Here is a 10,858-nt window from a genome sequence, read left to right on the forward strand (position 1 = left end):
GGTCTAGCCTCCATCTGATGAAGAAAACCAGAAGACTCCGTAGCACTGACTGTCACCTCTTGGTCATCAGATGCTGACAAGTGAACTGTCTGCTGAGCACAATCAATACGGACTCCCCATCTGGCAAGGGTCTCCATGCCCAAAATCACATCTATCTCTGAGGAATCAATGACGATCAAACCAGTGCAGAATTCTGCCCTCCTTATAACAATTCTAACTCTGGAGCATATAGAGCATGTGTGTATCTGGCCCCCAGGTGAAGTAACTATCATAGCTGTCCTCATACAAGAAACTGGTATACGTTGCTGCTCAGCAAATGACTTGGAAATGAAAGAATGGGTAGCACCGGTGTCGAAGAGCACCGTAGCTGGATAAGAGTTGACCATGAATGTACCAATAACCACATTAGAAGCCTCGGCTGCTGACTCGGCCGTCACGTGGTTCACCTTCCCCTGTCGTGGCGCCCTGGGTTGGGCTGGGCGTCCCTGCTGTCCTGCCTGTCGTGGAGCCTGAGGTGCTGGACAACTTTTAGCATAATGACCTTTCTGCCCGCATTTGTAGCACATGCGGTGGCGGTGAATGGCGTTTCTTCGTCGACCTCCCTGTGAACTTATCTTCACATCTTGCATTATTTCTGCTGCTTGCTCTTTGGACTCCTTGCGACCGCGTGGCTGGATCACATTCATAGTGATAGTCAACCCATCAACATAATCATGGAGAGCTTGATTCTCGACCTGTGTAACTCTAGAGCACTTAGGATCCTTTCTCTTTGGCATGGTCTGCAGCTCTCCGACAGATGGACCGTCAAGGAAAAGGGAATCCCCCGCTAGCTGCCCTTGATGAGGCATCTTTCTCTTTGTACCGGAGAACAACCTCTGGTTTCTTTTAGTTGTGGCTTCATCTTCAGTCGCACGAATTTGACGACAAGGAACACCATAAAATTGGCAACACTGGCAAGTTTTCTCACCATCACCCATTGCACTGTCTCCAAGGTCTTTTTGTTCTGCCGACATCTGAGCTGGGGCAAAAGGAAACACAGATGGGTAAGGTCAAGGAAGAGAGAAAAACTTTATTACTTAAGGTTCTATCCTATGTAGATAACACTGCTCAGGCATTACTGCTGATAACTCCAGATAAATGTCACATAAATCCGGGAAAAAGGAACTAGAGCATAATTCTTCTGTTTCATCGGAGAGGTTCTCAACTTCTCTTGTACTATTTGTAGGCCGGGGTGTCACACAACCGCCGCGCCCATCACGCCGAGATCCCCGGCGAGTTTCCATCGAGGGCACGCCTGCCCAGGATCGCCCGCCTACTTAAAACGCGCCCCCGCAGCCCCTGCGCCTATCACCCAGCTCTAGCGCCGTCTCAAACCTTAGCTTGCCGTGCCCCGCTCACCCCGCCGTGCCAAGCCTCTGCGCCGCCGTGGCCGCGCTGCCTCGCTCCACTTCCGCCCCTGCGAACCCCCGCAGAAGCTCCGCCGTGCCGCCTGAAACCTTCCCGGGGCCCCCACGCTCGACCTAGGCGCCTGCAGCACTGGAATTGCTTCTGCACCACCGGAGGTGAGATGCCGTCCGCCGTGGCGATTCCTCGCCGCCGGTGAGCCCCGTGCCTCACTGACCCTTGGTTCTTGTCCACAGCACGGCTGCGCTTCTCCCTGGCGAATCAGCAGGCCCGGGGACACCCTACAGCACCCTCCTCCGCGAGCGCCGCCCGCGACCCGCCGCTCGACCTCACCGCCGTCGTCCCTCCGCTGCAGCCCGGCTAGCCCGAGCCCTGGGTAAGCATCGCTCCACTCCCTGTAGCTTTTGGCGCTAGTTTGGACGGGCCGTAGCCCCTGGAGACCCCCGACCGGCCGGCGCCGGCGAGCCTCGCCGCACAGGGCCGCCGCAGTCACTGCTCGCACCGCCACATACCCTGCAGCCCCACGCAAATGGTCCCAGTGGATTACGCGTGTTGCGCTCATACTCCTGGACCAAACCTCAGGCCGATCTGAGCTCTATAACGCCAGTTTGCCCAGCCCCGGCGAGCTCGCCACCACGGAACCGTGCTCCGGCGACCCGCGCCGCTGCCCAGCACCCCGTTGACTCCCTATCGTTGGATCTAGCATGGACGCACGAGATTAGATCCAACTTACCTCTTCGTCCTAGGCCCTTAGATCTAGATCCGACGGATCTGATCGGTCCATACCGGTTCGGCCTGGCTTATTTTCTAAAGAGCCCCCGGTTTTCCACTGATTTAACCCGCGGTCCATCTGTATAGAAAACTAATTACAGTTTGGCCCAAAATCTTGCACAGACCCCCCTGACCTTTTTAGAAATATAACCCGCCGTCCTGAGCCGTCGGTTTTGCAGGATAACCCCTGAAACTATGGTTTATTTACGTTTAGGCCCCCGGTTTTTGCAGAAAACCCCCAGAAACTCTGTTTTTACTTACAGTTAAGCCCCTAGACCTTGCTTTTAGCCTAGATTTCACGTTCTAGCTCCGTTTTAGGCGTTCTTTATGTCCACGTGATCGTTGTAACGCGTAGAATAGTTCTAGAGTAGTTTTGTGCGCTATTTTCATGTATTGTTGTACTGCTTCTTAGTTTTTGCTAGTGTTTGCATGTATGTTTATGGTTGTGCCTTGTTTTGGCCATGTGTTCGTGAGTAGACGTTGATCCAGTTGAGAAGCCCCAGTACCAGTACCCGGAGCAGCATTCATTTTCAGATCAGTTTGAGCAGCAGCAGGAGCAGTACGAGGAAGGCAAGTATAACATGAACAATCTATCACTTTTAAATACAATTTCATACTGCATTTTAATATTGTATGCCTATAAGGACTTTCCTAGCCACTTTATATCCTTTATATATATCCTTTGGGTTGCATTTTGGTTAGTTGTGCTCGGTTGCTGCGCTATAACACATAATGGTCTTCTTTTTAATTAATTTGATTAATGGTATATGCAACTTAATTCTGAGAGTGACCCTCTGTGTGGCTTGAGTGGTTCACGTCTCGTTAAAAATTGGTTTTGTTAGAAAATGGTTTAGGGGGCCAGCACGGTGCTTACTGCCTGGTTGGCCACTCTCCATAAGGACCGGTTCATAGAGCGACAACCTGGGACAACAACGCTACCACAAGACTGGAATGGGACGGTCTTGGCTTACTAATTAGGTCATTTTGGTTCGGGAGTAACTTACCGATGGGGCATGGGGGGTGGTGAGCTTCAATGGTGGCCAGGCTACGAGGCTTGGTATGTGTACCCCTCGAGGTGGTTACCATCATTGCGGAGCCTGATTCCTTAGCGGTTACACCTTACCAATGTGTCCTTTGTAACGGCCTCGTAGTGAGATTGCTAGTCATCTCACCTAAGGAAGTGTGATGAACAACTAGCGTAGCTCACGACTTGTGGGTAATGATGTGCAACCTCTGCAGAGTGTAAAACTGGTATACTAGCCGTGCTCACGGTTATGAGCGGCCCAGATCCTCCTTTTGATTAGTGGGGTTGTTTCCTTCCGACGAGGGAGGTGCCTCTCGGGGTTACCTTGGTGGTTTTGGTTTGGTTCTCAGTAGCAACATGTTTAATCTTGATTAATTACTATGTAACTGGGTTAATGGTAATTCATCAACTCGTAGTAAATAAGCCTTAATAAAATTTTGCCAACACTTAAAAGCTAATGCAGTTGAGTCAGCCAACCTTAGAGCCTCACAGTTTGTGTTATACTTGTTGAGTACAAGTTGTGTACTCACTCTTGCCTCTTCTCTACTTTTTCCTCTTGGCTACGCTACTGCTGCTCAGTTCCTGCCGACACGAGGGAGTTCGTTCAGCGCTACCAGGACTACGAGGACTTCTAGGTGTTCGTCTCCCAGTCGACGTCCCTGTGGCGCCCTGCTCAGCTTCGGAGAGTTCTTTTATCGTATTTGTACTTCGCTTCCGCTGTATCAGACATTTTTGTCATTAATGTAATAAATAACATTCGTATTTCGATTTATTATGACTTATTCGTGATATGTGCTGTGATATACTGTTCATTCTGTTGTATATACGTGTGACTTGATCCTGGCACGTATATGTTTGCTCGGTTTATGTTCTTTTATAAACCGGGTGTTACATAAAGTTCCCTTTCCATTGCCACGGATTGATCAAATCGTTGACTCGACTGCGGGATGCAAACTTTTATCCATTTTGATGCGTACTCCGGTTATCACCAAATTAAGATGAAAGAGTCTGACCAGCTCGCGACTTCTTTTATTACCGCTTTCGGCATGTACTGCTACGTCACGATGCCCTTTGGCCTTAGAAACACTGGAGCTACGTACCAGCGATGTATGCTCCATGTGTTTAGAGACCATATCGGGCGAACCATAGAGGCATATATCAACGACATCATTGTGAAATCCGGGAAGGCGGATGACCTAGTAGCCGATCTTAGGATCGCGTTCAATTGTCTTAGGGCCAAGGGGGTGAGGCTCAACCCCGAGAAATGCATGTTCGGAGTCCCTCGAGGCATGCTCTTGGGCTTCATTGTCTCCCAGTGAGGCATCAAGTCCAACCCCGAGAAAGTCTCGGCCATCACTCGGATGGGACCGATCCGAGACCTAAAGGGGGTACAGAAGGTCATGGGATGCCTAGCGGCCCTCAGCCGGTTCATCTCACACCTTGGTGAAAAAGGCTTGCCTCTGTATCGGCTCCTGAGGAAGTCCGAACACTTTTCATGGACCCTCGAGGCTCAGGAAGCCCTCGACAAACTCAAAGCATCGCTCACAAGTGCTCCGATTCTAACACCACCAATGGACGACGAGCCCCTCTACCTATACGTGGCAGCCACGACTCAGGTCGTCAGCGAAACCATTATCGTCGAACGACAAGAGGAGGGACACGCTCTGCTAGTCCAAAGGCCAGTGTACTTCATCAGTGAAGTGTAATCCGAGACCAAGACGCGGTATCCACAGATCCAGAAGCTACTCTATGAGGTGATCTTGGCTCGACGCAAGTTGCGCCACTACTTCGAGGCCCATCCCGTCACCGTGGTCTCGTCTTTCCCGCTCGGGGAGATAGTCCACAACCGGGAGGTCACGGGTAGGATAGCCAAGTGGTCAGTAGAGCTGATGAGAGAGACTCTCACCTATGCACCTCGCAAGGCGATCAAATCCTAGATCTTGGCAGACTTCATAGCCGAGTGGACCGACACTCCACTACCCCCACCCCAGATTCAAGCCAAATGCTGGCTCATGTACTTCGACGGGTTGGTGATGAAGACCGGTGCGGGCGCGGGCCTGCTATTCGTCTCACCCCTTGGAGAGCACATGCGATACATGGTGCGCTTGCAGTTCCCGGCGTCGAGCAATATGGCGGAGTACGAGGCCCTTCTCAGTGGCCTCCGCATCGCCATCGAGCTTGGCATCAAGTGCCTCGACGTCCGGGGAGACTCCTAGCTCGTCATCGACCAAGTGATGAAGGAGGCAAGCTGCCACAATGAGAAGATGGAGGCGTACTGCAATGCAGTGTGTCACCTCGAGGACAAGTTCGACGGGCTCGAGCTTAACCACATCCCGCGCAAGTGCAACGAGGAAGCGGACGAACTGGCCAAAATTGCGTCCGGGCGGACCGCCGTTCCACTGAACGTCTTCGCCCGCGACCTCGCCAAGCCATCCGTCGACTTCAAGAACCCTGCGAAAGCCATCGGAGCGGCACCCGAACCCTCAGGGGCTGCAACCACGGAGCCATCAGCCAAAGACCCCTCGATGGAGGAGTCTGAGGCCATGGACACTTTCATTGAGACCTCCTCAGTGGACGAGGCTGAAGCAATGGAGATCGACGAGGCCCCACCTCCACGAGATTGGCGCACCCAGTACCTTCACTGGATGATTCGAGGGGTCCTACCCTCGGATCGCGCTCAGGCACGATGCATCGCTAGGCGGGCCAAGTCCTTCGTTCTAATCGACGATGAACTGTATAAGCGCAGTCCCTCGAGCGTCCTGCAATGATGCACCCCATTGCTGAGGGCAAAGAGTTGATCCGTGACATCCACGCTGGCGTCTGCGGTCACCACGCCGCGCCGCATACCCTCGTGGGCAACGCATTTCGACAGGGCTTCTACTGGCCCACCGCGGTCGCTGACGCTACCGACGTCGTATGGACCTACGAGGGCTGCCAGTTCTACGCCCGGAAGACACACCTCCCGGCTCACGCTCTGCAGGCCATCCCCATCACATGGCCGTTTGCCGTGCGGGGACTGGACCTCATTGGGCCGCTGCAGAAGACGCCCGGGGGCTTCACGCACTTGTTGGTAGCAATCAACAAGTTCTCCAAGTAGATCGAGGCTCGACCCATCGGCAAGATCAACTCCGAGTAGGCCGTTCTGTTCTTCACCGACATCGTCTTCAGGTTCGGGGTCCCGAACTCGATCATCACCGACAACGGCACCCAATTCACAGGCAAGAAGTTCTTGGCGTTCTACGACAACTATCACATACACGTGGATTGGTCGGCTGTGGCGCACCCATAGTCAAATGGCCAAGTAGAGCGTGCCAATGGTATGAGGATGACCCTCGGTTATCTAGAGCCTGAGGACGACCCCAAGCAGAGCCACGAGCTTCACCCCGTTCTTCCTCGTCTATGGTGCCGAGGCCATCCTCCCCACAGACTTGGAGTATGGATCGCCCAGGCTCAAGACGTATCAGGAGCAACAGAACCAGCAAGCCCGCGAGGACTCGCTGGACCATGTAGACGAGGCTCGAGACATGGCGCTCCTATACTCTGCACGTTATCAGCAATTCCTGCGAAGGTATTAAGCGCAGAGAGTTCAGCGCCGAGACCTCAACAAAGGGGACTTGGCGCTGAGGCTTCGACAGGACAACAGGGGGCGCCACAAGCTCTCACCGCCATGGGAAGGCCCATACATCGTCGCTGAGGTGCTCAAGCCCGGCACGTACAAGCTGGCAAACGAGAACGGCGAAGTCTTCACCAATACTTGGAACATTCAGCAGCTACGTTGCTTCTATCCTTAGAATTCGAAGCTTTTTGTACATCGCTTGTACTTGTGTTTAAAATTTCCCGAAGCAATAAAGAGTATGCTTTACTTAATTATTTTTTGGGAACTTTCTGAACCCTCGGGGGCTCGGATGTGCACGAACACTGAGGTACGCTCGGCTTTACCCTCGGCAAAGCCAAGTCTCCCTCGGAGGCTACTACAGGGGGAACCCCCGAACATCCCCAAAAATGCCAACGTTTTTTCGAAAAATTTCTGTATCCAAGTTTCTCGTATACTTAGAAAGGTAGGCGCAAGGCACAAACGACTACGGAATGGGATCGGCCGAACCGTGGGACCGCCTACGCCTCCGGGACATGGCATCCCCACTCACCTCCCTACACCTAAGTCGTTTGTGAACGCGAACTTCCTCGCTGAAACCTATCTAAGACGCATACGAGAACACGGAAATAAAGTAGAAAAAACGAGGGCTCGAACACACAAGGCCTCGATCGGCCTCACTGTCGAATACAATGACTAGTTTTCTTGCTCAGAAATAGTTATGACAAAATACTAACTTATTTACATGGGCTTTGAGGCCCAGACTCCCTACAGGTTGCCTTCCCCCCTGCGGATCTTCAATGGCATCGAATTCAGCTATGGGGGGGATGTCGTCCTCCAGCTTCTTGGGCAAGACGGCGGCAAACTCCTCGACGGCGTCGTCGGCGTCATCCATGCCAGCCGACGCGGCATCCGCACCGATGCCGGACGCAACGACGTACCACGACAACACCCTCTCGAGGTCCATGTCGTAGTACGTCATGGCCACGGCGAGGGCCCGTTGAACACCGAGGCAGAAAGTGCTCTTGATATGATCGGCAACCCGGCCGCCCAGCGATCGCAGGCGATTGGCCACCGAGCTACCAGACAAGGCCCCTTCCCCCTCGAGTTCCTGGCACACGGCCACGACGGCCTGCTCCAGGTCCGCGTACCCATCTTGCGCCACTGTGAGTGCGCCATGGACAACCTCCTTCGCCGCGGTCTCGTCCACCACCGCTTTCTTCAGCTCTAAACGAGGAAATAAAGATAAGCTGCGGCAAACTAGAATCAAACAAAAACAAAATCTTGGATACTTACTCACGATAGACCCTTGTGCCTCTTCCTACTGGGCCCGTGCGGCTTCCTGGAGCGTGGACAAGGAGGCCTCCTTCTCCTTAAGGGCGGCCTCTGTGTTCCGGATGGCCACCTCCTTCTCCCCGAGGGCTGCGTCCTTCTCTTCGAGGGTCGTGGTGAGCGTGGCGACGGTCGCCTTCTCGCGTTGGAGCTCAGACTCCTTGCGCTGGAGCTCGAAATCCTTCGCCTCGAGGGCTTGATCCCTCTACTCAAGCGCCACTCTAGCTCGCCGTAGCTCGGCCTCATGTGCCTCAGCCTCCTGGGCCTTCTGGTTAGCTGCGGCTCGCTGAGCGTCGCGCTCACTGGTGGCTTGGGCCAGCTCTCGTTCCAGCTTGCGAATGCGCGCTTCCAAGGGTGTCACCTGGTCAGCTCGAGCGTTGGCCTCGTCCAGTCACGTGACCAGGATGGCATTGTACGAATCAAGCCAATGCACCATGGAGTGCAGCCGCGCCATCCTGTCGCTCTTGTCCCGCGACATGGACAACAGCTGCTGCAAACGAGGAAACGTGGGAGGAGACATGAGAGGAAAACATACTTGTAATACTGGGAGTGGGCGAACAGAACACTCACGTTGCTGGTGTTGTGGTACGCTTGCGAAAAAAGACCCACGACCCGGGAGAGGTCCTCCTCGATCTGGCCCCCGACGGCCATGTGATTGCGCCAGGCGTCACCCTCCTCCCGCTCGGCGTCGGCAAAATCCGAGGGGATAACATGAGTCCGCCAATCGCCGTCTTCTTCTCGCTCGGCATGGGTAAAATCCGAGGGGACTCTGGACCAAACAATCGGCCAGTTATCCTCATCACCGAGCTCCTCAAACATCTCCGCGCTGAGGATATCCTCGAAGGCCGAAATGAACTCGGAAATCCGGGCGGCGGCGCTGGTCGCCGCGGCGGGATTGATATCCCTCGAATCTCCGTACTCGTCATTGCTCAACGGTAGCTCCACCACCGGTGCCACGCTTTTCTGCGCCGTTGGCACCGTCACCGCTGCAGCAGCACCCTCGCCCCTGGCCCTCGCGGGCTCCAGGACGCGGGTCTCTTCCACCACCGGCGCCGTTGGCGCCGACTCCGCTTCCGTGGCCCCCTCGACCCCAGCCCTCGAGGACGAGGGGGCGAGGGTCTCTCCCTCTCTTTGGCCGGTGGGGCGCTCCTGCGCCTCCCCACCAGCTCCTCCTTCTGCTTCAAGCTGGGCGGCACTGCCCGCTCCGCCCTCGCCGGCTTCGACATCTGGCCGGGTGGCGCTCTCCACGCCGCCTCGGCCGGTCTCCTCCTCGACGTCGGCCCTAGTGGCCGCTGCAGTGCCGCTCTGACCGGCATCATTTCCGCCCTCCCGTGCTCGGGCCTGTTGGGCCAATAGGGCCCCCTGAGCCACCGCCTCTCGGAGCTTTGAGGCCTCTGCCTCTAGGGCCGGGTCCCCTCCGGACGGGGTCTGTGGCGCCGAATGCGGCGTCGCGCACGCCCTGGTCTTGAGGGCCTTGGTCGGCGCGAGGCGGGCCGCGTCCTTAGTGTTGGCCCTGTAGCCAGGCAGACTAGGAGGAAAATGTTGAAGCCAGCAGGATTGGAGGGTCGAGTAAACGAATGCAAAGAACAAAGTCGAGATCACTTACTCTGACCGGGCACTCATGATGCATTTGCCCATGCCACTCCTCCGGGCCCGCGGATGCTGACGCCTCCTGACAACTGACCCGAGGGCGTCGCCCTCAGATCGGCCGGAAGCATCGGGGCCATCCGCACGGGCGTCCCCACGCTCGCCGCGGCCCCCCCGCCACCCGTCGACACCGCGGGCCTGGGTGATCGCCTACCCGTCGCCGGCGGGGGCAACCTTTGCCCTGCCGCCGGCGCAGGCGACCTCCTGCTCGCTGCCGGCGCGGGCGACCTTCATCCCGCCATCGTCATGGGTGACCCCCGCTCCGCCCTTGCTGTGGACGCCACCACTAGTGACCCTGGCACGAGCCTCACCTCGCCCAGCGCCATCGACAAGCCCTCGCCGCCAGCCCCTGGATGGGCCGGCAGGGGACTCGCGCCCGTCACCACCTTGAAGTCATCAGACTCTGAGAAGTCCACCCCACCGGACGAGGAGTCTTCCTCCTCAGTGGACTCGGGCTTGGATGGTGGTGGGCACCCCTCGTTCCGTGCAATCTTGCACTGCTTTTTGTGCTTCTCCTCCCTATCCCTCTTCCCGGCGGCGGCCTCCTTCGCCGCTTCTTTCTTCTTCTTCGCCGCCTCATCACATAGGCGATTAGCTTGACGAGCCTCCAGAATCGGGGGCTTCGAGACGTAGCCTTGTGGCTCAGTCCCTGCAAGCGCGACCAAATCAGGGGCAAGAAGTGGGAGAAAAAACAGCACAAAATTGATAATGATTGAAAACCGAACTCACCAATGTGGTGTACCCCTTCTCGGGGGCGCATTTTGATCTTCCAGAGATCACCAGAGTTGGAGGGGAAGCACGCCACCGCGCTCCTCGCCCTCTGAGCAGCGGTGTCGTGGGAGAGTAGCTCACTCGACATCCTCGAACCCTCGGCCGCGGCTTGGGGGGTAAGCTCGAAGATCGGCAGCCTCCTCTCCATTAGGGGGATCACCCTCTGCCGATGGAAGTTCGCGATGACGGTAGCCGCCGTCAGCTCCTTCTTTGCCAGATACTACGGCGCATTGGTGAACACCTCGAGCCTGGCCTGTTGCTTAGGGACGACACCCCCCAGCCCCACTTTTCCGGTTTCTCTCGGAGCACCTTGTTGG

At 55.8% G+C, this 10,858-nt stretch overlaps 1 protein-coding gene across 1 annotated transcript; it reads left to right on the forward strand.

Annotated features, from left to right (window-relative positions):
- The first annotated feature begins 5,463 nt into the window (after positions 1–5,463).
- LOC120689080 lies at positions 5,464–5,967 on the forward strand. Its single transcript, XM_039971420.1, has one exon. It carries the CDS (start codon positions 5,464–5,466, stop codon positions 5,965–5,967), a length of 504 nt encoding a protein of 167 aa, XP_039827354.1.
- Positions 5,968–10,858: the final 4,891 nt, after the last annotated feature.

The sequence above is a fragment of the Panicum virgatum genome, chromosome 9N (assembly GCF_016808335.1).
Source record: "Panicum virgatum strain AP13 chromosome 9N, P.virgatum_v5, whole genome shotgun sequence".
Classification (NCBI taxonomy): Eukaryota; Viridiplantae; Streptophyta; class Magnoliopsida; order Poales; family Poaceae; genus Panicum; species Panicum virgatum.

What these genes read in the sequence shown, in the direction of transcription:
- LOC120689080 (XM_039971420.1), top strand. Translation starts at nt 5,464, where the DNA reads ATGGAGGCGTACTGCAATGCAGTGTGTCACCTCGAGGACAAGTTCGAC.